Genomic DNA, 25,630 nt, shown 5'->3' on the forward strand with positions numbered 1-25,630 from the left:
AATGCGTTAGTGCCTGATTTGTGTTATGATTGAATTTCATAGTTCTTAAACATACACTTTAAAATATATACAGTGCTAGCCAAAAGTCTGGACACACCTACTCATTCAAGGATTTTTCTTTATTTTTACCATTTTCTACATTGTAGAATAATAGTGAAGACATCAAAACTATGAAATAAAACATGTAGTAAGCAAAAAGTGTTAATAATCAAATAGATTTTATATGTGAGATTCTTGAAAGCAGCCACCCTTTGGCTTTATGACAGCTTTGCACACTCTTTTTGTGTGTAATTTCCTTCCTTCTTAATGTGTTTGAGCCAATCAGTTGTGTTGTGCCAAGGTAGGGGTGGTATACAGAATATAGTCATATTTGGTAAAAGACCAAGTCCATATTATGGCAAGAACAGCTCAAATAAGCAAAGAGAAACGACAGTCCATCAAGGTCAGTCAATACTGAATATTTCAAGAACTTTGAAAGTTTCTTCAAGTGCAGTCGCAAAAACCATCAAGCGCTATGATGAAACTTGCTCTCAGAGGACCGCCAATGGAAAAGAAGACCCAGAGTTACCTCTGCTGCAAAGAATAAGTTCATTAGAGTTACCAGCCTCAGAATTTGATAATTAACTGCAGATAGCACCTCACAGAGTTCAAGTAACAGACACAGCTCAACATCAACTGTTCAGAGGAGACTGCGTGAAAATTGCTGCAAAGAAACCACTACTAAAGGACACCAATAATAAGAAGAGACTTGCTTGGACCAAGAAACAAAAGCAATGGACAGTAGGCTGCTGGAAATCTGTGATGAGTCCAAATGTGAGATTTTTGGTCTTTGTGAGACGCTGAGTAGGTGAACGGATGATCTCCACATGTGTGGTTCCCACTGTGATGCATTGAGGAGGAGGTGTGATGGTGTGGGGGTGCTTTGCTGGTGACACTGTCTGTGATTTATTTATATCACTTAACCAGCATGGCTACCACAGCATTCTGCAGCAATACTCCGTCCCATGTAGTTTGAATTTAGTGGGATTATAATTTGTTTTTCAACAAGACAATGACCCAACACACCTTCAGTCTGTGTAAGGGCTATTTGACGCTGGACTGCAGAGTGAAGGAAAAGCAGCAACAAGTGCTCAGCATATGTGGGAACTCCTTCAAGACCGTTAGAAAAGCATTCCAGGTGAAGCTGGTTGAGAGAATGCCAAGAGTGTGCAAAGCTGTCATCAAGGCAAAGGTTTGCTACTTTCAAGAATCTCAAATATAAAATATATTCTGATTTGTTTAACACTTTTTTAGTTACTACATGATTCCAAATGTGTTCATAGTTTTGATGTCTTTACTATTATTCTACAATGTAGAAAATAGAAAAATTAAGAAAAACCCTTGAATGAGTAGGTGTGTCCAAACTTTTTACTGGTACTATATATCTTTATTTTTGAGAGTTACGGTAATGAAAGCTGTTGTTTATAGTTTATTAGGCTGTTAAGTGTCATTTTGTGTGGGAACATTTGAGGGCTTGAAGTCATTTGTGGGCCCCCAGATTGGGGTAGAGAGGAAATGCGCTGAGAGAGTGAGGAGGGTAATTAAACAAGCAGGAGCAGTGTCTTTACTTTCCCATAGTCATGTTTGCCAGAACAAAACCATTGCCAGATTTGCTCTGAGTAAAACATCGGACATTATTCAAAATCCCTTATGAGAAATATTCTATTCCAAATCGTATCTCTTTTCATATTTAATGAGGGAATGTATGGCAAGATCATAATAGTTTTACTCATTATGTTGTGCCCCTCCGATCAGCATCAGGCTTCTTGGTGCTTTGTTCCTGTATTGAATTCTGGTTCTTAGCGATGTTGAGTCCTCTCAGGTTGGAAATCTATCCCTAGGGGTTAAAGTTCTCTCATGGTCTGTCAGAGAGATGGCAGATATAAGATGACTATGTTTCTACAGTCAGTGTTATAGGCATATCATTGACCTTAAACACTACACACACACACAACAGTTTATGTGTAAGAACTAAGAACAAAGCCAACAGTCGTGCCTCTGATGTCTTCACACTCAGAATGTTTTCTGCCACTAAGGGCTTTCACAATCCATAGCCCAAAGCAGATGAGCCATAGAGGGTGTGCAGGCGCCCGAAGCACACCGCTTGCATTGCACAACCCAGACTCACAGGAGCTTGCTTTTAACCACTGAAAACCACTTAATCACCAAAACAAAAATGGCAACACAATAAACTACACCAAAGGCACAAAATGTCAACAATTTATAAAAATACTATTATTAACTAACAAACCATTCTCAGTAGCTTCATAACCATATCCATTGCAGATGTACAGTATTTACTTTTGTTATATTTGGGGATTTTAATCTGACATCTGAAAACCACATGTTACATGTCTTGTGTAACTTGGTCTTGGTGCACTGAGATTCATGTCTAATCCAAATAACATCTGATCAATAATGATGTTTCATATGATATTTTGTGACACAAAAAAGCATGTGACTCACCTGTCACCTCACACATTCTGTTTGGGCCACCCTCTAACAAGAACATGTCTCAGACAGTTTTGTCATTGTTCAGCAGTGCTTTGCTGCCCTCCCCTGGTGCCTCTGTCTGCGCCCTGTGCCTGCCTCCAATACTAAGTCAGAATAGCGTTGTGTTGTGTGCTCAGCTACTCCATTGTAATTGTAAGATTGTTTTAAATAACCTTTTGAATGGAATGGATTACTGATGAGTCAGTTATTTTCAAAAGAAACAATCATTCCCTTACATATAATGATCTATGAACTGCTCCAAATACAGATAAATGCCACCAAATCAAAGGGGTTGGGTTAAATGCGGAGGACACATTTCAGATGAATACATTCAGTTGGACAACTGACCAGGCTAACCAACAGACCCTTTCCCAAAAAGTTAGGTATTATTGTACACTGCATGACAAAACGTATGTGGACAATTGCTCGTTGAACATGAACATGGGGCGGCAGGGTAGCCTAGTGGTTAGAGCATTCGACTAGTAACCGGAAGGTTGCAAGTTCAAACCCCTGAGCTGACAAGGTACAAATCTGTCCGTCTGCCCCTGAATAGACCGTTAACCCACTGTTCATAGGCTGTCATTGAAAATAAGATTTGTTCTTAACTGACTTGCCTTGTTAAATAAAAAAAATCCAAAATCATGCCCATTAATATAGAGTTGGTCCCCCCTTTGCTGCTATAACAGCCTCCACTCTTCTGGGAAGGCTTTCCACTAGTTGTTGGAACATTGCTGCGTAGACTTGCTTCTATTCAGCCACAAGAGCTGGTTGGGCAATGGATCTCACTTTGTACACAGGGGCATTGTCATGCTGAAACAGGAAGGGGCCTTCCCCAAACTGTTGCCACAAAGTTGGAAGCACAGAATTGTCTAGAATGTCATTGTATGCTGAAGCATTAAGATTTCCCTTCACTGGAACTAAGGGGCCTAGCCCGAACCATGAAAAACAGCCCAAACTATTATTCCTCCTCCATCAAACTTTACATTTGGCACTATGCATTTGGGCATCCTTCTGGCATCTCCTGGCATCCTTCAAACCCAGATTTGTCCATCATCATGTTGAAAGTCACTGAGCTCTTCAGTAAAGCTATTCTACTGCCAGTGTTTGCCTACAGAGATTGCATGGCTGTGTGCTCGATTTGATACACCTGTCAGCAATGGGTGGAACGACTTGATTAGTGTAGTGTCAACAACGCAGCCACTGCCAGCTAGCCTACAAAGTCAAGAACGCAGCCACTGCCAGCTAGCCTACTCCAGCAGTACTGTATCATTTCAATCATTTTAGTCAATAAGATTCTTGCTACGTAAGCTTAACTTTCTGAACATTCGAGACGTGTAGTCCACTTGTCATTCCAATCTCCTTTGCATTAGCGTAGCCTCTTCTGTAGCCTGTCAACTATGTGTCTATCTATCCCTGTTCTCTCCTCTCTGCACAGACCATACAAACGCTCCACACCGCGTGGCCGCAGCCACCCTAATCTGGTGGTCCCAGCGCGCACGACCCACGTGGAGTTCCAGGTCTCCGGTAGCCTCTGGAACTGCCGATCTGCGGCCAACAAGGCAGAGTTCATCTCAGCCTATGCCTTCCTCCAGTCCCTCGACTTCTTGGCACTGACGGAAACATGGATCACCACAGATAACACTGCTACTCCTACTGCTCTCTCTTCGTCCGCCCACGTGTTCTCGCACACCCCGAGAGCTTCTGGTCAGCGGGGTGGTGGCACCGGGATCCTCATCTCTCCTAAGTGGTCATTCTCTCTTTCTCCCCTTACCCATCTGTCTATCGCCTCCTTTGAATTCCATGCTGTCACAGTTACCAGCCCTTTCAAGCTTAACATCCTTATCATTTATCGCCCTCCAGGTTCCCTCGGAGAGTTCATCAATGAGCTTGATGCCTTGATGAGCTCCTTTCCTGAGGACGGCTCACCTCTCACAGTCCTGGGCGACTTTAACCTCCCCACGTCTACCTTTGACTCATTCCTCTCTGCCTCCTTCTTTCCACTCCTCTCCTCTTTTGACCTCACCCTCTCACCCTCCCCCCCTACTCACAAGGCAGGCAATACGCTCGACCTCATCTTTACTAGATGCTGTTCTTCCACTAACCTCATTGCAACTCCCCTCCAAGTCTCCGACCACTACCTTGTATCCTTTTCACTCTCGCTCTCATCCAACACTTCCCACACTGCCCCTACTCGGATGGTATCGTGCCGTCCCAACCTTCGCTCTCTCTCCCCACTACTCTCTCCTCTTCCATCCTATCATCTCTTCTGCTCAAACCTTCTCCAACCTATCTCCTGATTCTGCCTCCTCAACCCTCCTCTCTTCCCTTTCTGCATCCTTTGACTCTCTACGTCCCCTATCCTCCAGGCCGGCTCGGTCCTCCCCTCCCGCTCCGTGGCTCGACGACTCATTGCGAGCTCACAGAACAGGGCTCCGGGCAGCCGAGCGGAAATGGAGGAAAACTCGCCTCCCTGCGGACCTGGCATCCTTTCACTCCCTCCTCTCTACATTTTCCTCCTCTGTCTCTGCTGCTAAAGCCACTTTCTACCACTCTAAATTCCAAGCATCTGCCTCTAACCCTAGGAAGCTCTTTGCCACCTTCTCCTCCCTCCTGAATCCTCCTCCCCCTCCCCCCCCTCCTCCCTCTCTGCAGATGACTTCGTCAACCATTTTGAAAAGAAGGTCGACAACATCCGATCCTCGTTTGCTAAGTCAAACGACACCGCTGGTTCTGCTCACACTGCCCTACCCTGTGCTCTGACCTCTTTCTCCCCTCTCTCTCCAGATGAAATCTCGCTTCTTGTGACGGCCGGCCACCCAACAACCTGCCCGCTTGACCCTATCCCCTCCTCTCTTCTCCAGACCATTTCCGGAGACCTTCTCACCTCGCTCATCAACTCATCCCTGACCGCTGGCTACGTCCCTGCCGTCTTCAAGAGAGCAAGAGTTGCACCCCTACTGAAAAAACCTACACTCGATCCATCCGATGTCAACAACTACAGACCAGTATCCCTTCTTTCTTTTCTCTCCAAAACTCTTGAACGTGCCGTCCTTGGCCAGCTCTCCCGCTATCTCTCTCAGAATGACCTTCTTGATCCAAATCAGTCAGGTTTCAAGACTAGTCATTCAACTGAGACTGCTCTTCTCTGTATCACGGAGGCGCTCCGCACTGCTAAAGCTAACTCTCTCTCCTCTGCTCTCATCCTTCTAGACCTATCGGCTGCCTTCGATACTGTGAACCATCAGATCCTCCTCTCCACCCTCTCCGAGTTGGGCATCTCCGGCGCGGCCCACGCTTGGATTGCGTCCTACCTGACAGGTCGCTCCTACCAGGTGGCGTGGCGAGAATCTGTCTCCTCACCACGCGCTCTCACCACTGGTGTCCCCAGGGCTCTGTTCTAGGCCCTCTCCTATTCTCGCTATACACCAAGTCACTTGGCTCTGTCATAACCTCACATGGTCTCTCCTATCATTGCTATGCAGACGACACACAATTAAACTTCTCCTTTCCCCCTTCTGATGACCAGGTGGCGAATCGCATCTCTGCATGTCTGGCAGACATATCAATGTGGATGACGGATCACCACCTCAAGCTGAACCTCGGCAAGACGGAGCTGCTCTTCCTCCCGGGGAAGGACTGCCCGTTCCATGATCTCGCCATCACGGTTGACAACTCCATTGTGTCCTCCTCCCAGAGCGCTAAGAACCTTGGCGTGATCCTGGACAACACCCTGTCGTTCTCAACTAACATCAAGCCGGTGGCCCGTTCCTGTAGGTTCATGCTCTACAACATCCGCAGAGTACGACCCTGCCTCACACGGGAAGCGGCGCAGGTCCTAATCCAGGCACTTGTCATCTCCCGTCTGGATTACTGCAACTCGCTGTTGGCTGGACTCCCTGCCTGTGCCATTAAACCCCTACAACTCATCCAGAACGCCTCAGCCCGTCTGGTGTTCAACCTTCCCAAGTTCTCTCACGTCACCCCGCTCCTCCGCTCTCTCCACTGGCTTCCAGTTGAAGCTCGCATCCGCTACAAGACCATGGTGCTTGCCTACGGAGCTGTGAGGGGAACGGCACCGCAGTACCTCCAGGCTCTGATCAGGCCCTACACCCAAACAAGGGCATTGCGTTCATCCACCTCTGGCCTGCTCACCTTCCTACCACTGAGGAAGTACAGTTCCCGCTCAGCCCAGTCAAAACTGTTCGCTGCTCTGCCCCCCCAATGGTGGAACAAACTCCCTCACGACGCCAGGACAGCGGAGTCAATCACCACCTTCCGGAGACACCTGAAACCCCACCTCTTTAAGGAATACCTAGGATAGGATAAAGTTATCCTTCTCACCCCCCCCTTAAATGATTTAGATGCACTATTGTAAAGTGGCTGTTCCACTGGATGTCATTAGGTGAATTCACCAATTTGTAAGTCGCTCTGGATAAGAGCGTCTGCTAAATGACTTAAATGTAAATGTAAATGGTGTGGCTGAAATAGCCGAATCCACATACTTTTGAATATATAGTGTTTTTTGTGTCGTTTGTCTTATTTGGATACTTTACCATGATATAGTCCTACAGAAGCTAGTAGATCACCAGTGAACCTCTTCATAATGTTTGCATCAATGATCTAAGCTGCAGGTGTATCAGTGATATAGGATGTTTGGAGTTTACAGTAAATGTGATAAGCAAGCCTATAAACTATGTGCTGGTTTCCAGACAGCTTCTTAGATCAGGACTAGGCTTAATCACTATCTTCACTAAAGGTGCATTTTAGTCCAAGACTAGGCTTAATCTGGGACCAATATATGATAAGCCTACACAGTAATAACACCATACAGTGGCATGGGAAAGTACTCACCTCCCTTGGCATTTTTCCTATTTTGTTGCCTTACAACCTGGAATTAAAATAGATTTTGGGGGGGTTTGTATCATTTGATTTGTCAAGATTTACACAACATGCCTACCAATTTGAAGATGCAAAATGTTTTTTTGTTTTGAAACAAACAAGAAATAAGACAAAAAAAACGAGACATTGAGCGTGCATAACTATTCACCCCCCCCCACCTTTTGCAGCAATTGCAGCAGCAAGTCTGTTGGGGTATGTCTCTATAAGCTTGGCACATCTAGCCACTGGGATTTTTGCCCATTCTTCAAGGCAAAACTGCTCAAGCTCAAGTTAGATTGGTTCCGCTGGTGTACAGCAATCTTTAAGTCATACCACAGATTCTTAATTGGATTGAGGTCTGGGCTTTGACTAGGCCATTCCAAGACATTTAAATGTTTCCCCTGAAACCACTCAAGTGTTTGTAACGGTCGTCGTAGGTGGAAGAAGGAGAGGACCAAGGTGCAGCGTGGTAAGTGTTCATGTTGTAAATTTGATCAAAAACTGAACACTAAACAAAATAACAATGAGGAATAGCGGAGTCAATCACCACCTTCCGGAGACACCTGAAACCCCACCTCTTCAAGGAATACCTAGGATAGGATAAGTAATCCTTCTCACCACCCCCCCCCCCTTAATGATTTAGATGCACTATTGTAAAGTGGCTGTTCCACTGGATGTCAGAAGGTGAATTCACCAATTTGTAAGTCGCTCTGGATAAGAGCGTCTGCTAAATGACTTAAATGTAATGTAAATGAATAACGAGAACGAAACAGTTCTGTCAGGTGATACACACAAAACAGAAAACAACTACCCACAACTCAAGGGCGAAACCAGGCTGCCTAAGTATGGTTCTCAATCAGAGACAACGATTGACAGCTGCCTCTGATTGGGAACCATGTCAGGCCAAACACATAGAAATACAACACATAGAATAAAACATAGAATACCCGCCCACATCACACCCTGACCAAACTAAAAATAGAAACATACAAAGCAATCTACGGTCAGGGCATGACAGTACCCCCCCCACAAAGGTGCGGACTCCGGCCGCAAAACCTAAACCGAGAGGGGAGGGTTTGGGTGGGCATCCGTCCGCGGTGGCGGCTCTGGCGCGGGACATGGACCCCACTCCACCATAGTCTTGGCCCACTTAAGTGGCGCCTTTGGAGCGGGCCCCGAATAGACGGGAGACTCTGGCAACGCCGGAGTGAAGGGCGGCTCTGGCAGCTCCTGACTGACGGGCGGCTCTGGCAGCTCCTGACTGACGGGCGGCTCTGGCAGCTCTTTACTGACGGGCGGCTCTCGCAGCTCCTGACTGACGGGCGGCTCTGGAAGCGCTGGACAGGAGGAAGACTCTGGAAGCGCTGGACAGGAGGGAGACTCTGGAAGCGCTGGACAGGCGGGAGCACCTGGAGGGAGGATACGGAGAGACAGCCTGGTGCGTGGGGCTGCCACAGGAGGCCTGGTGCGTGGAGGAGGCACCGGATGGACCGGACCGTGGAGGCGCACTGGAAGTCTCGAGCACTGAGCCTGCACAACCTGTCCTGGCTGGATACCCCCTGTAGCCCTGGAAAGTGCAGCGGGGTGGAACAGACCACACTGGACTGTGCTGGCGAACCGGGGACACCGTGCGTAAGGCTGGTGCCACATAACCCGGGCCGAGGCTACGCACTGGAGACCAGATGCGCTGAGCCGGCTTCATTCCTCCTGGCTCGATGCCCACTTTAGCCCGGCCGATACGAGGAGCTGCGATGTAGCGCATCGGGCTATGCCTACGCACTGGGGACACCGTGCGCCTCACGGCATAACACGGTGCCTGCCCGGTCAACCTCTCTCCACGGTAAGCACGGGGAGTTGGCTCAGGTCTCCTACCTGACTTAGCCACACTCCCCGTGTGCCCCCTCCAATATATTTTTGGGGCTGCCTCTCGTCCCTGTTGCGCTGCGGTGCTAACTCCTCATATCGCCGCCACTCAGCTTTAGCTGCCTCCAGCTCCTCCCTGGGGCGGCGATATTCCCCAGCCTGTGCCCAGGGTCCCTTACCATCCAAATCTCCTCCCATGTCCAGGAGTCCAGAACCCTCTGCTCTTGGTTACCACGCTGCTTGGTCCGGTTATGGTGGGTAGTTCTGTATGGAAAACACAGACACAGAAAACAACTACCCACAACTCCAAGGCGAAACCAGGCTGCCTAAGTATGGTTCTCAATCACAGACAATGATTGACAGCTGCCTCTGATTGGGAACCATACCAGGCCAAACACATAGAAATACAAACATAGAACATAACATAGAAAACCCACCCACATCACACCCTGACCAAACTAAAAATAGAAACATACAAAGAAATCTACGGTCGGGGCATGACAGTGTTGCTTTAGCAGTATGCTTAGGGCCATTATCCTGCTGGAAGGTGAACCTCTGTCCCAGTCTCAAATCTCTTGAAGACTGAAAAAAAGGTTTCCATCAAGAATTTCCCTGTATTTAGTGCCATCCATCATTCCTTCAATTCTAACCAGTTTTCCAGTCCCTGCTGATGAAAACCAAACCCACAGCATGATGCTGCCACCACCATACTTCATTGTGGGGATGGTTGTTCTCGGGGTGATGAGAGGTGTTGGGTTTGCAGCAGACATTCCTTGATGGCCACAAAGCTCAATTTTAGTCACATCTGACCAGAGTACCTTCTTCCATATGTTTGGGGAGTATCCCACATTCCTTGTGGCGCACACTCCAAACCTGTTTGCTTATTTTTGTCTTTAAGCAGTGGCTTTTTTTCTGACCACTCTTCCGTAAAGCTCAGCTCTGTGGAGTGTACGGCTTAAAGTGGTCCTATGGACAGATACTCCAATGTCCGCTGTGGAGCTTTGCAGCTCCTTCAGGGTTATCTTTGGTCTCTTTCTTGACTCTCTGATGAATGCCCTCCCTGCCTGGTCCGTGAGTTTTGGTGGGCGGCCCTCTCTTGGCAGGTTTGTTGTGGTGCCATATTCTTTCAATTTTCTTATAATGGATTTAATGGTGCTCCGTGGGATGTTCAAAGTTTCAGATATTTTTTTATAACCCAACCCTGATCTGGAGCTCCACAACTTTTTTCCTGACCTGTTTGGAGAGCTCCTTGGTCTTCATGGTACCGCTTGCTTGGTGGTGCCCCTTGCTTAATGGTGTTAATGGCCTTTCAGAACAGGTGTATATCTACTGAGATCATGTGACAGATCATGTGACACTTAGATTGCACATAGGTGGACTTTATTTAACTAATTATGTGACTTCTGAGCTTTTGGATTCGACATTTTGAGCCTTGAGATATTAAATACATGATAAGAAAGAAGCATTGATTCAAAGGAAAAAGAGACTGGGCCTCTGTAGAAAGACAGATAGCTGTGGACTAGGGGAAGAAACGGTTGTGTCACGTCCTGACCTTCGTTCCTTTTTTATGTCTCTATTTTAGTTTGGTCAGGGCGTGAGTTGGGGTGGGCATTCTATGTTTGTTCTGTGTGTTATAGTTCTGTGTTTGGCCTGGTAAGGTTCCCAATCAGAGGCAGCTGTCAATCGTTGTCTCTGATTGAGAATTTAAGAAACACCATCTCCGGATGAATCAAATCTACAGAGTACCATTTGAAAGGATAAACGGTACGAATATGTTCAAGTAAGCAATGCAGTAGTATTACACTGTTGAAACATTAAAGACTCGTTGATGTTGCCAGTGAACTTTACTATACAGCAATTACAGTATTTCCTGTCATTTCAGAGAATCATGGAGTTGTTATATTCCTCAATTCTCAACCCCGTTGAACGGGGCGGCAGGGTGGCCTAGTGGTTAGAGCGTTGGACTAGTAACCGGAAACCTCCAAGCTGACAAGGTACAAATCTGTCGTTCTGCCCCTGAACAGGCAGTTAACCCACTGTTCCTAGGCCGTCATTAAAAATAAGAATTTGTTCTTAACTGACTTGCCTAGTAAAATAAAGGTAAAAAAAAAATTCAGCCATTACTATGAGCCCATCCTCCTCAATAAGGTGCTACTTGTGGAGTGTAGGGTTGCGTCATCTATCTATCTATAATGTAGAGTGTAGGGTTGTGTCATCTATCTATCTATAATGTGTAGTGTTGTGGTTTGTCCAGATTTGTACCTTGTCAGCTCGGGGATTCAAACTTGCAACCTTTCGATTATTAGTCCAACGCTCTAACCACTAGGCTACCCTGGGATCAAACTTATCAAAGACATGGTTTCAATGTGTTTGATACCATTTACTCCATTCAAGACATTATTATGAGTCGTTCTCCCCTCAGCAGCCTTCTGTGCTACACTCCCACTCGTTCACTGCTGCACTCCTCTGACACTGGCCTCCTCACCATCTAACATTACTATGTTAGATGGTGAGTGATGTTCCTGAACCTTTGTGATGTTCCTGAACCAGTAGTTGTGTATGACTGTAGTTCTTGACACTCTGTTATATCATTGAACTGAACAAGCAACACATGCAGAGCTGATGCAGATGTTATCCTTAAACCACACAATACACAGACTCCAGTCTTTGAGACCCTGTGGGGGTTGGGCACCCTGATCAGTGGTGTATGTATTAGTTGGACACCGTAGTAAAACTTTTAGAAACGGAAACTGTTTGAAATTAAAAGTTTCTTTTGGACAAGTTAAAGTAGATTCTGCCCTGTTTTGTTCTGTTTGCTTATGTTTACTTCTGTTTAGTTTCTAGTGAATACACCCCTGTCCCCAGTCTTACGTGGATGGTGGTTTGTCCAGTATCCAGCCGACCCGCTCCTACCCCTCTGTCCACACCCTCACTGTGTCGCAATTCGCTGGCGAGGCAGACATCTGCCCACCAGACCATGCCTCATTGTGTGACATCGTGATAAGTGGAGTGCCCCTCCACTTCAGTCTGGTCAACGGTTACCGGATGCTCTACCCCTACAACTGGGAGGTAAGACCCCCTCCACCCAGCGTTCTACTCCTACCCCCTTTCCCTAAACCTCAAAACAACCTCTACCCCCTCCACCCAGCCTTCTACTCCTTCCCCTAGACCCCGAAACAACCCCAAAGCCCCATCGTAATCTCAATACCTTAATCTTCCTCTGATGCAGGACTTAGTTTGCTATAGTCTGCAGATCTGAATTGTGGGGCTCGGTGGAAACAGTATGGTGAACGCATATAAGCCTATCAGAAGGCTAGGAGAACCATGGAGCCACTTCCTACAAACCAGTGGTGGGTCATGTCATCTGATCTCTGTATAGATGAGTCTCTTTATGATGGAAAGAGAAGATGTCATCCAATTGTCTCTTTTGGTCTCTCTCTTTATCTCTCCACTTCTTGTCTTTTTCTTTCGCTTCACTTCTCTTGTCTTCTGCCTCTCTTTGTCTTGTGCTCCCACTCTCTCAATTTCAATTAATTGACATTTTCATTAAAAACAATTATTTCACCTTTATTTAATCAGATACCAGTTGAGAACAAGTTCTCATTTACAACTGCGACCTGACCAAGATAAAGCAAAGCAGTGCGACAAAAACAACAACACAGAGTTACACATAAACAAATGTACAGTGAATAAAACAAAAGAAAAGAAAAATCTATGTACAGTGTGTGCAAATGTAGAAGAGTAGGGAGGTAGGCCCTAAAGGCAAAAATAATTACAATTTAGCATTAATACTAGAGTGATAGATGTGCAGATGATGAATGTTCAAATAGAGATACTGGGGTGCAAAATAGAAAGAGGGTAAGTAATAATATGGGGATGAAGTAGTGGGGTGTGCTATTTACAGATTGTCTGTGTACAGGTACAGAGATCGGTAATCTGCTCAGACAGCTGATGCTTATAGTTAGGGAGAGAGATATAAGACTCCAGCTTCAGAGATTTTTGCAATTCGTCCCAATCATTGGCAGCAGAGAACTGGAAGGAAAGGCGGCCAAAGGAAGTGTTGGCTTTGGGGATGATTAGTGAAATATACCTGCTGGAGTGCGTGCTACGGGTGGGTGTTGCTATGGTGACCAGTGAGCTGAGATAAAAAAGTATATTTTACCTTTATTTAACTAGGCAAGTCAGTTAAGAACAAATTCTTATTTTCAATGACAGCCTCGGAACAGTGGGTTAACTGCCTGTTCAGGGGCAGAACGACAGATTTGTACCTTGTCAGCTCGGGATTTGAACTTTTGGTTATTAGGCAGGGCTTTGCCTAGCAAAGACTTATAGATGACCTGGAGCCACTGGGTTTGTCGACGGATATGTAGTGAGTGCCAGCCAACAAGAGCATACAGGTCACAGTGGTGGGTGGTATATGGGAATTTGGTGATAAATTGGATGGCACTGTGCCATAGACTACATCCAGTTTGCTGAGTAGAGTGTTGGAGGCTATTTTGTAAATGACATCGCCGAAGTCAAGGATCGGTAAGATAGGCAGTTTTACGAGAGTATGTTTGGCGACATGAGTGAAGGGGGATTTGTTGCGAAATAGGAAGCCGATTCTAGATTTAATTTTGGATTGGAGATGCTTATTAATGTGAGTCTGGGAGGAGAGTTTACAACCAGGCACCTAGGTATTTGTAGTTGTCCACATATTCTAGGTCAGAACCGTCCAGAGTAGTGATGCTTGTCGGGCGGGAGGATGCGGGCAGCAATCGTTTGAAGAGCATGCACAAAAACAGTTGGAGGCCACAGAAGGAGTGTTGTATGGCGTTGAAGCTCGTTCAATGCCATACATGAAGTAACAATGTACATATTGACAAAGTGTACTTTGGAAATGGAATTCTATAACATCATAAACTTGTCAAAATTGTCACAAATGGGATAATAGGGATAATAGTCAGGGGTTTGGGGGGTTGTATTAGGAATGTAATATTCATTCAAGGGTTTTTCCTTATTTGTACTATTTTCTACATTATAGAATAAAAGTAAAGGCGTCCAAACTATGAAATAACACATAGTGAATCATGACGTAACCAAAAAAAATGTATTTTACATTTTTGTCATTTAAAAGATATTCTTATCCAGAGCGACTTGCATTCATCTTAAGATGTTGAAACAGCACATCATAATCGTGTAAAGTACATTTTCCCTACATTATGTATCAGCAAAGTCAGTACTAGTGGGAAAGACAAGTTGTTCTTTTATGGAAGAAAACAGTTTTATAGGAATTTCCCATGCTGATACTCAACTACTCTACATACAAGACAGTCTTCACCAACATCAGCATAGCCTACTGTTAGAGTGGTACTGACCACTCTAATCAACACAGTGGCTTCCTGCTCTTCCCTGTGGGCCTGATTCAGACTTAGGAAATTCCTTACCAATGCCTTTCCTACACACTTCTCAGTAGTTGACATTCAGACTTACCTTATGAAGGTGTGTACCTGGATTTGCAGGCGTGGTTCCCTTGCGTTTTCTGAATAAATGTAATTTAACTGCTGAAAAATACCTCCCACTTGCTGGCCAAGAGATGTTCTTGTGGAATTTCCATTCAATAGGGTTTTCAGTACATTTTTCTTACGTCATCCCTTTAAATACGGTGTACCTTTTAGTTTGAGAACGGAATATTAGGAATCAATTAAAGAAAGTCATCTAAATATAGGCATATTAGTCTATGTTTCAGCACCATATAGTAGATGATTTAGGGTTAGGAAAGTATTTACTCACAAAAGAAAGAAAATGGTTTGATTCATTCTGAAAATTGGCACATTCAGTTCTTTAACCCATAGTAATGTTGAAAGAGTAGTGTACATAGAATTATAATAGGGAGAATGGTGTACAATATTAGGCTATACACTCGTCTATCGCCTGCACTAACCATGGAACTGTGTGATGACACAGCAAATTATTGCACCATGCGTCGGGTTTGTGGCTTGGTTTGTGGTTTGTGCTCTACCCCATTACGATTTAATTCTTTTTTTATATTACCAACTGTTACTAACAATCCTCAGCAACAACACCATGGTCATGATGGTGTGTAAGGAAGAAGCAAACTAAAAAATGGAATTTAATGATAATGTAGGCTATACCAACTGAAGAGAAATAACAGGGTAATACAGTATTTAACATGATAGAAATAAGAAACAGTGAAAGTGGGGGTAACATAAAGTAAAGATATTTGAGAGTGCCCATCCGTGCAAGTTAGAAGGCTGTACAATTTAAATTCTGCATAATGGCACAGCATTTCATAATCTTTACTGTGAGAAAGTTTATATGTTGAAATGCTTCAGTTTGCTGCAATATGACTGATTTCACATTTGTCTCCAGCAATTATAAGGTAAAATATATATAAATATATATAGTGTCATTTATATTCAGAATTCTCTTATCCAAATTGATTACTCATTTACCTAGCTCTTATCAATAACTCTTAATACGCTGTAAATTACAGTGCATGGAGAATGTCGTTATTTCTATTGGAAAAAATGAAGTAGATGCTACCTGGGCTCAAACCAGGGACCCTCTGCACACATCAACAGCAGCCACCCTCGAAGCATTGTTACCCATCGCGCCACAAAAGCCTCTGCAAGGGTAACAACTACTTCAAGGTCTCAGAGCGAGGACGTCACTGATTGAAACACCATTAGCGCTCACCACCGCTAACAAGCTAGCATTTTCACATTGGTTACACCGGCACACCTTCATCTCTTAGATCTCCACCCAAAACGAATAGCAGGTGAGTAGCACACTATTCTCATGCTTAAATTCAAGGTCCGAATATGTGTAGAGGGAAAAGTGCATAAACATGGAATTACATTCCATTTACATGTGCTTAACTCGGATCGGAATCGGGCCCTTGTGAGGTAATGATGCTTCCTGATGGAAGCAGTTCTGGTGCTGAAGCCTCCAATGTTCCCCTCTAACCAATAAAGAAACATTTTTAAACGCAATATGACTCTCTTTTGTATCATTCTACCATCAGTGACATAAACTTATTATTGGATATGTTAAAGTTTTAATTTGATGTATTATTTATGTTCTAGTTAGTTGTGAATGTGGGTGACCAGCTTAGTCAGTTGCAAAAATCCCCCAGCTAACTTCCCCTAAATATGACTCAGCTCAGTGGCTCTGTTTCCACAGTCTAAAATAGTTTAGCTAATGCTCTCTCTCAACATAGTCATAAGTCTCTGATAAACAGTGATATACCGTAGGTATAATAGAGTCAGCCAACGTTCATAAATACCTATATTAGATCTTAACAGCATCTGCATGAGGTGCACTTTGTATGTTTGGCGAGCTTTTAATCCCCATTAACTCTGTCAGACACTTCAAGTTAATTGCAGTTAAGAATGTTAGTTACATGCCTGTTGTAAGGCTGCTTGTCATGTTATTTGTGAATTGCCATAAAATACCCTTCTTGGCTCGGAGTCTGGGTTCAGGAATTCCATTGTTATAGCAGACTGAAGACAACATGTGGCAACAAAGACACACAGAAGCAGCAGACATACAAGTGACAGGGCATGACTTGACCTGCCCTGCCCCCAGTACTTAAACTCTGCTGTTATAAATTGGGACACAGGCTACTCTTATCCAATATAATCTAAAATATACATTTATATCAGTGACCATATGTGAAATACATATTCTGTTCTAGGTACGCACATCCTGTTCTGCCAAGGTATGTGGTAAATCATGTTAGGTTGTATTTCGAGTGGATTATCCCTTTAACTGATTTCTCTATGGCCACCAACTGTCATCCTCTGTCTTGCTCAAAATAACATGGAAGTGTATCACAGTCATGGGTGTCTGAAAGTTTTACAAATAGCATGTGTACTCATCGACATGTATGTACATTACCATTTAAAGATACCGTATTTAATTAACTTTCTTAAGTAAAGCTCAATATATATTTTTCGTTATAGAGGAATTTAGAGATATATTTCTCTTTGGAAGAACATAAAATAGCATCACAAAAGTTCAGATAACTGGTCACTTGCCATATGTATTCATTGAATCTTTAAAAAAATTGTCATGAACATTTGGTCAAAAAATGTGACATCACTGCTTATTCAGGTGTGTTCAAAGCAGTTTACTAAACCACAAGCACTGTTTTCTGAACTACCAGCAGTTTTAGGCAGTCTGAGGAGGAAGTGGCTACGTACATTTACATGAATCACAGACATTTAGAAAAATAAACACTCAAACACTCAGTATAAAAACAGACTTGGCTCCTGGACCCCAGTCAGTCACTGTGCTGGATGCCACCAAGACAAGACAAGATGGAAATCACAGGTTTACTGCTCCTTGTGGTGCTTGCTCAGTCATTTGCTATGCCTCTGTCATCACCGGAGGAGACTGACAAGTGGCTATTAGCCGAGGTAAGCCAATTAAAGCTGTGGTTCTGATGTCCTTTTGTTTATCAATTTCTGTTTGGTGCACTGAATATTTCTGTTTTTAATATTGATTTTACAGTTATCCTCATACTCGAAATAAGGATAAATGTGATAATGTATAGTATAAACAAAATGAGCATTATTTTATTTAAACAAAATTATTAATTGCATACAATATGCCAGACGTTGTTGAAATAATATAACCCCTCAAATTGAACCCTGTGTTTCTCTTGTGATCTTGCTCCTTAAATGACCATATTTAAATTACATCCATGCCATATGACCATGCTTAAACAGCTACATATCATGAAGGTGTTAATTTATGTTATTGTTTCCTCTTCAGAAATACCTCCGCAGGTTCTACAATTTTCGAGCTGGACTTCAGGGAACCCCGACACACAGGTCGTCAGACGCCATGCAGGCTAAGGTCAGGGAGATGCAGTCCTTCTTCAACCTCCAAGTGACAGGGAGCCTGGACACTAACACCCTGGAACTGATGAGCATGGCCAGGTGTGGTGTCCCTGACATGGGGGAATACAACCACTTCCCCCGACACCTCAAATGGCAGAATACCAATGTGACCTTCAGGTGAGGCTTCTCAAACACTCTGGGTCATATTTATTTTATGGTATTGGTGTAATAATGTTGATTTACTCCACAGACACCACATGACCTTGGAATCAATGGATATTATCAGCTTTCATTACTTTGAATAAAACTTGTCAAGTTTATCTTAAATGAAGACATGTTTCCTCTCTCTTGAAATGCCTTTCAGAATAGTGAATTATACTCCTGATCTGATGAAGGCAGATGTGGACAGAGCTATCCATAATGCCTTCAACATCTGGGCTGATGTCACTCCTCTGACCTTCAAGAAACTGCACGAGGGGAAGGCTGACATCATGATAGCATTTGGGACAAAAGGTAGACCAATTTCTTTATTCTGGCATACAGTTGATAGACTATACAGAATATATGGAGAATATCTTGATTAATTTGATAATCTTACTGTAGTTTTGTTCAACATTCAGTGAACATTTTTTCGAGTTGTGCAAGACCCTGTCATATAATAAATTGATTGAACGCTGGCAACACATACTGAAACCATCCTCAAACATCATTTTCTCCCTGGCCTTTCTTTGTCTTTAGAACATGGAGACTTCAACCCCTTTGACGGCCCTGACGGCCTCTTAGCCCATGCTTATCCCCCTGGCAGAGACATTGGAGGAGACACACACTTTGATGAAGATGAACATTGGTCAATAGACTCAGACGGTAAATATTTGGTACATTTACGTGGGGGATCAAGGAAAATGTATGACATTTAATTAATGATTACTTACTGACATATTTCCTCCCCTGTAGCCTACAACCTTTTCCTGGTCGCCACTCATGAGTTTGGCCATGCCCTTGGCTTGTCCCATTCTTCCGATCCTGGAGCTCTGATGTACCCAATCTACTCCTACAGCCAGGGTTATCCACTGTCTGAGGATGATATCACTGGCATTCAAGCTCTTTATGGTTAGTGTTCCACTTATTAACACAAACAGAAAATAGTTACAGATAATTATGTCAAAAGAAAAGTCAAAGGTTTGGACACACCTACTCATTCCAGGGTTTTTCTTTATTTGTACTATTTTCTACATTGTAGAATAATAGTGAAGACATCAAAACTATGAAATAACACATATGGGATCATGTAGTAACCGAAAAAGTGTTAAACAAATAAAAATATATTTATATTCGAGATTCTTCAAAGTAGCCTATCTTTACCTTGATGACAGCTTTGCACACTCTTGGCATTCTCTCATACAGCTTCATGAGGTAGTCACCTGGGAATGCATTTCAATTAACAGATGTGCCTTGTGGAATTTCTTTCCTTCTTAACCTCTCCGGGATCATTCGGGATGCTAGCGTCCAACCTCGCCAACAGCCAGTGAAATTGCAGGGTGCCAAATTAAAAATAACAGAAATCTCATAATTAAAATTCCTCAACCATACAAGTATTTTACACCATTTTAAAGATACACTTCTCGTTAATCCAACCACAGTGTCCGATTTCAAAAAGTATTTTCGGCGAAAGCAGAACATATCATTATGTTAGGTCAGCAACTAGTCACAGAATGCATTCAGCCATTTTCAAACCAAAGAGAGGTGTCACAAAAAGCAGAAATATAGATCAAATCTATCACTAACCTTTGACGATCTTCATCAGATGACACTCCCAGGACTCAACGTTACACAATACGTGTATGTTTTGTTCGATCAAGTTCCTATTTATATCCAAAAACCTTAGTTTACATTGGCGCCATGTTCAGAAATGCCTCCAAAACATTCGGAGAAATTGCAGAGAGTCACATCAAATAACATAAATACTCATCATAAACTTTGATGAAAGATACATGTTTTCATAGAATTAAAGATAAAATTGTTCTTAATGCAACCGCTGTGTCAGATTTAAAAAATAAGCTTTATGGCAAAAGCACAATATTCAATAGTCAGAGAACAGCGTACAGCCACACAAGTAAGCCATACAGTTACCCGCCAAATTGTGGTGTCATCAAAAGTCATAAATAAATAGCATTATAAATCTTCACTTACCTTTGCTGATCTTCTTTGGAATGCACTCCCAGGACTCCCATTTTGTTTGATTACGTCCATATTTATGTCCAAATACCTCCGTTTTGTTTGTGCGTTTAGTTCACTATTCCAAAGGCACAATGCGCGAGCGCAAACTCCAGACAAAAAGTCAAAAGAGTTCCATTACAGTTTGTAGAAACATGTCAAACAATGTTTACAATCAACTTTAGTCTTTTTATAATAAATCTTCAAAAATATTCCAACTGGACAATAACGTATTCATTACAGAGGAAAAAGAGGGAATGGCGTGACCTCGCAGTAAACAACTGATTGGCCTCAGCCTAGTCCACTTGTTGAAACAGCTCTTATTCGACACCCTTCCACAATAGAAGCCTCAAACAACTTTCTAAAGACTGTTGACATCTGATTGAAGCATTGGGAAGTTCAATCTGGCCTCATAGACACAGCATATTGGATAGGCAATCACTTAAATGAAACTACAAACCTCAGATTTCCCACTTCCTGGTTGGATTTGTCTCAGGTTTTCACCTGCCATATGAGTTCTGTTATACTCACAGACATCATTCAAACAGTTTTAGAAACTTCAGAGTGTTTTCTATCCAATACTACTAATAATATGCATATATTAGCATCTGGGACAGAGTAGCAGGCAGTTTGCTCTGGGCACCTTATTCATCCAAGCTACTCAATACTGCCCTCCCTGTCACCATGAAGATAATGCGTTTGAGCCAATCAGTTGTGTTGTGACAAGGTAGGGGTGGTATACAGAAGATAGACCTATTTTCTGTAGAGGATAAGTTCATTAGAGTTACCAGCCTCAGAAATTGCAGCCCAAATAAATGCTTCACAGAGTTTAATAACAGACACATCTCAACATCAACTGTTCAGAGGAGACTGCGTGAATCAGGCCTTCATGGTCGAATTGTTGCAAAGAAACCACTACTAATGGATACCAACATGAAGAAGAGACTTGCTTTGGCCCAGAAACATGAACAATGAGATTCTTCGAAGTAGCCACCCGTTGCCTTGATGACAGCTTTGCACACACTTGGCAAATTTGAGATTTTTGGTTCCAATCGCCTTGTCTTTGTGAGACGCAGAGTAGGTGAACGGATGACTTCCGCATGTGTGGTTCCCACTGTGAAGCATGGAGGAGGTGTGATGGTGTGGTGGTGCTTTGCTGGTGACATTGTCAGTGATTTATTTACAATTCAAGGCACACTTAACCAGTATGGCTATCACAGCATTCTGCAGCGGTACGCCATCCCATCTGGTTTGTGCTTTGTGGGACTATCATTTATTTTTCAACAGGACAATGACCCATTTCACCTACAGGCTGTGCAAGGGCTATTTGACCAAGAAGGAGCATGATGGAGTGCTGCATCAGATGACCTGGCCTCCACAATCACCTGACTTCAACCCAATTGAGATGGTTTGGGATGAGTTGGACCGCAGAGCAAAGGAAATACAGCCAACAAGTGCTCAGCATGTGGGAACTCCTTCAAGACTGTTGGAATAATATTCCAGGTGAAGCTGGTTGAGAGAATGCCAAGAGTTTGCAAAGTTGTCATCAAGGCAAAGGGTGGTTACTTTGAAGAATCTCAAGTATAAAATATATTTGGGTTTGTTTAACACTTTTTTTGGTTACGACATGATTCCATATATGTTGTTTCATAGTTTTGATGTCTTCACTATTATTCTACAATGTAGAATGAGTAGGTGTGTCCATCTTTTGACTGGTACTGTAATTCCACCCACTGGAGTCATATTTTGAAACGCTCATTATGCGGTTCAATCCTTTAGGCCCGAACCCCAATGACAGCAAAGTGAAGCCCAAGCCAGATGCCCCAAACAAATGTGACCCCATGTTGAGTTTTGATGCTGTCACTGAGCTCAGAGGAGAAACAATCATCTTCAAAGACAGGTAGGGAGTGTGTCCATTCATGAGAACTTTTCTGCACAAACTATAAGGTTAAAATTGACAAAATGTATGTGTTGACGTTTTCTATTTGATGACAGGTTCTACTGGCGTCTCCATCCTCAATTTGCAGAGCCTGAGCAAACCCTGATCAAATCCACCTGGCCCTCCCTCCCCAACAAAGTGGATGCTGCCTATGAGTACCCTGAGAAAGACATGGTCTTCATATTCAGTGGTGAATTACATGCTGGCAACACTGTTCGCATAGTCCTCTGTCATTTTGAATATGCAATTACAGTTCTACTTTGCTCATTTCCATCACATATACAGTAGATATCTAATCAAATTGATGTCGGTGCAAGAGTCATAGGTTAATTTCATTGACAAATTTTAATATTTTTCCAGGTATTAGAATGTGGGCCCTGAACGGCTACAGCCTAGTGGAGGGCTACCCCAAATACATCCATAAACTGGGACTCCCCAAGACCGTGCGAAGGGTGGATGCTGCTGTGTACATCCCAGACACCGGCAAGACCCTTCTGTTCTCTGACGAGCAGTTCTGGAGGTAGGACGGTATGGTCTGGACTGGTCTGGTCTAGTCTTATGGAGAGATGATATCTGCAAACATAACCGTTCATTATAGGTTATAGTCTTGGTTGTGTCTTATTGACAGTTATGATGAGAAGACTAACACAATGGACAGTGGCTTCCCAAGATCCATTGAGATGGATTTCCCTGGAATGGGAGATGAGGTGGATGCTGCCTTATATAAATATGGTACATCACAATCACTAATTTTAATAATATTCTTATGTAGTTTCTGTTGCATTTGCTTTGAATATATAATAAATAGCTCTCTCTAACAAATTCATCCTTTCTTTCTCCTTGCAGGATATTTGCATTTCTTCCATGAACATACACAGTTTGAATACAGCTACAGTGCAAGGAAGGTCATTCAGATTGTTAGGACAAACTCTTTTCTCAACTGCTGATCCACTGGTGGAGAACTACTGTTATTTTATGGGAAACGTACCAATAGGTCATTTGTGCTGGACACCTGTTTGTTATTGTTATTTGTAACTCATCTCAAAGTACGCTGGAAAACTGCATGTAAAATGCATGTCTGAAGACTAAAGTAGGTGTAATATTTATTGGGAATGGGAAAACGGTTGGCTTATGCATCGAACAAATGCGGAAACCTCTATGCAGGGTCTTGCTTTAGGGTATCAGAAAATGTGCATCATATTCACATGACTTGTTATAGTATTGAAGGGTGGGATAGAAACCACTCTGATATACTTTAGAATAATGTAATTGCATTTCTCTCTGTATATAAATGTTACTCGGGGAAGTTACAGTAATGTGTTGCAGATCCACCAATAGGTGGCATTCAAGGACACCAAATCTAGAGTACGAGCTCATGCTTTTTATGGACTGTGAATGTTTTTACTACTAATTTTAATGACACATTTTCATGAATAAAATAATACGTGCAAATGGCATTGTCTGAGTGTTTGTGATTTAAATACTCTAATAGCAACATTTAGTGTTCGACGTGTAGGCCCACATCATACTCAAAACACGCTTTTTCTGTAACAAGACAAAATGCATCTGTTTGGAAAAAAATATGGTAAGAGACATGGAAAGAGATGATACGTTTGGTAAGAGATGTAGGAAAATAGATACAGGGATGGGAAGAGATGATACGTTTAGTAAGAGATGTAGGAAAATAGATACATGGATGGGAAGAGATGATACGTTTGGTTAGAGATGTAGGAAAATGGGTACAGGGATAGGAAGAGATGATACGTTTAGTAAGAGATGTAGGAAAATAGATACTGGGATGGGAAGAGATGATACGTTCGGTAAGAGATGTAGGAAAATAGATACAGGGATGGGAAGAGATGATGTGTTTGGTTAGAGATGTAGGAAAATAGGTACAGGGATGGGAAGAGATGATGTGTTTGGTTAGAGATGTAGGAAAATAGGTACAGGGATGGGAAGAGATGATACGTTCGGTAAGAGATGTAGGAAAATAGATACAGGGATGGGAAGAGATGATACGTTCGGTAAGAGATGTAGGAAAATAGATACAGGGATGGGAAGAGATGATACGTTTGGTTAGAGATGTAGGAAAATAGATACAGGGATGGGAAGAGATGATACGTTTGGTTAGAGATGTAGGAAAATAGATACAGGGATAGGAAGAGATGATACGTTTGGTAAGAGATGTAGGAAAATAGATACAGGGATGGGAAGAGATGATACGTTCGGTAAGAGATGTAGGAAAATAGATACAGGGATGGGAAGAGATGATGTATTTGGTTAGAGATGTAGGAAAATAGGTACAGGGATGGGAAGAGATGATACGTTTGGTTAGAGATGTAGGAAAATAGGTACAGGGATAGGAAGAGATGATACGTTTGGTTAGAGATGTAGGAAAATAGGTACAGGGATAGGAAGAGATGATACGTTTAGTAAGAGATGTAGGAAAATAGATACAGGGATGGGAAGAGATGATACGTTCGGTAAGAGATGTAGGAAAATAGATACAGGGATGGGAAGAGATGATGTGTTTGGTTAGAGATGTAGGAAAATAGGTACAGGGATGGGAAGAGATGATGTGTTTGGTTAGAGATGTAGGAAAATAGGTACAGGGATGGGAAGAGATGATACGTTTGGTAAGAGATGTAGGAAAATAGATACAGGGATGGGAAGAGATGATGTGTTTGGTTAGAGATGTAGGAAAATAGGTACAGGGATGGGAAGAGATGATGTGTTTGGTTAGAGATGTAGGAAAATAGATACAGGGATGGGAAGAGATGATGTGTTTGGTTAGAGATGTAGGAAAATAGATACAGGGATGGGAAGAGATGATGCGTTTGGTTAGAGATGTAGGAAAATAGATACAGGGATAGGAAGAGATGATACGTTTGGTAAGAGATGTAGGAAAATAGGTACAGGGATGGGAAGAGATGATGCGTTTGGTTAGAGATGTAGGAAAATAGATACAGGGATGGGAAGAGATGATACGTTCGGTAAGAGATGTAGGAAAATAGATACAGGGATGGGAAGAGATGATACGTTTGGTAAGAGATGTAGGAAAATAGATACAGGGATGGGAAGAGATGATACGTTTGGTTAGAGATGTAGGAAAATAGATACAGGGATGGGAAGAGATGATACGTTTGGTTAGAGATGTAGGAAAATAGATACAGGGATAGGAAGAGATGATACGTTTGGTAAGAGATGTAGGAAAATAGATACAGGGATGGGAAGAGATGATGCGTTTGGTTAGAGATGTAGGAAAATAGATACAGGGATGGGAAGAGATGATGTGTTTGGTTAGAGATGTAGGAAAATAGGTACAGGGATGGGAAGAGATGATGTGTTTGGTTAG

The 25,630-nt window shown here is 43.0% G+C and overlaps 1 protein-coding gene across 2 annotated transcripts; it reads left to right on the forward strand.

The window, feature by feature from the left end:
* The first annotated feature begins 403 nt into the window (after positions 1–403).
* On the forward strand, positions 404–23,730 carry LOC135553039 (collagenase 3-like). 2 transcript variants are annotated; one of them, XM_064985099.1, is made up of 10 exons: positions 404–1,231; positions 18,055–18,299; positions 18,487–18,635; positions 18,861–18,986; positions 19,077–19,232; positions 22,116–22,236; positions 22,332–22,465; positions 22,636–22,795; positions 22,904–23,007; positions 23,122–23,730. In XM_064985099.1, the coding sequence occupies exons 1-10, from the start codon at positions 1,052–1,054 to the stop codon at positions 23,220–23,222; spliced, it is 1,476 nt and encodes a 491-aa protein (XP_064841171.1). In that variant the 5' UTR covers positions 404–1,051; the 3' UTR covers positions 23,223–23,730. The 2 variants fall into 2 exon arrangements, with proteins under 2 accessions (XP_064841171.1, XP_064841172.1); XM_064985100.1 differs by lacking the exon at positions 404–1,231 and adding an exon at positions 17,320–17,696.
* Positions 23,731–25,630: the final 1,900 nt, after the last annotated feature.

The sequence above is a fragment of the Oncorhynchus masou genome, chromosome 13 (assembly GCF_036934945.1).
Source record: "Oncorhynchus masou masou isolate Uvic2021 chromosome 13, UVic_Omas_1.1, whole genome shotgun sequence".
NCBI lineage: Eukaryota > Metazoa > Chordata > Actinopteri > Salmoniformes > Salmonidae > Oncorhynchus > Oncorhynchus masou.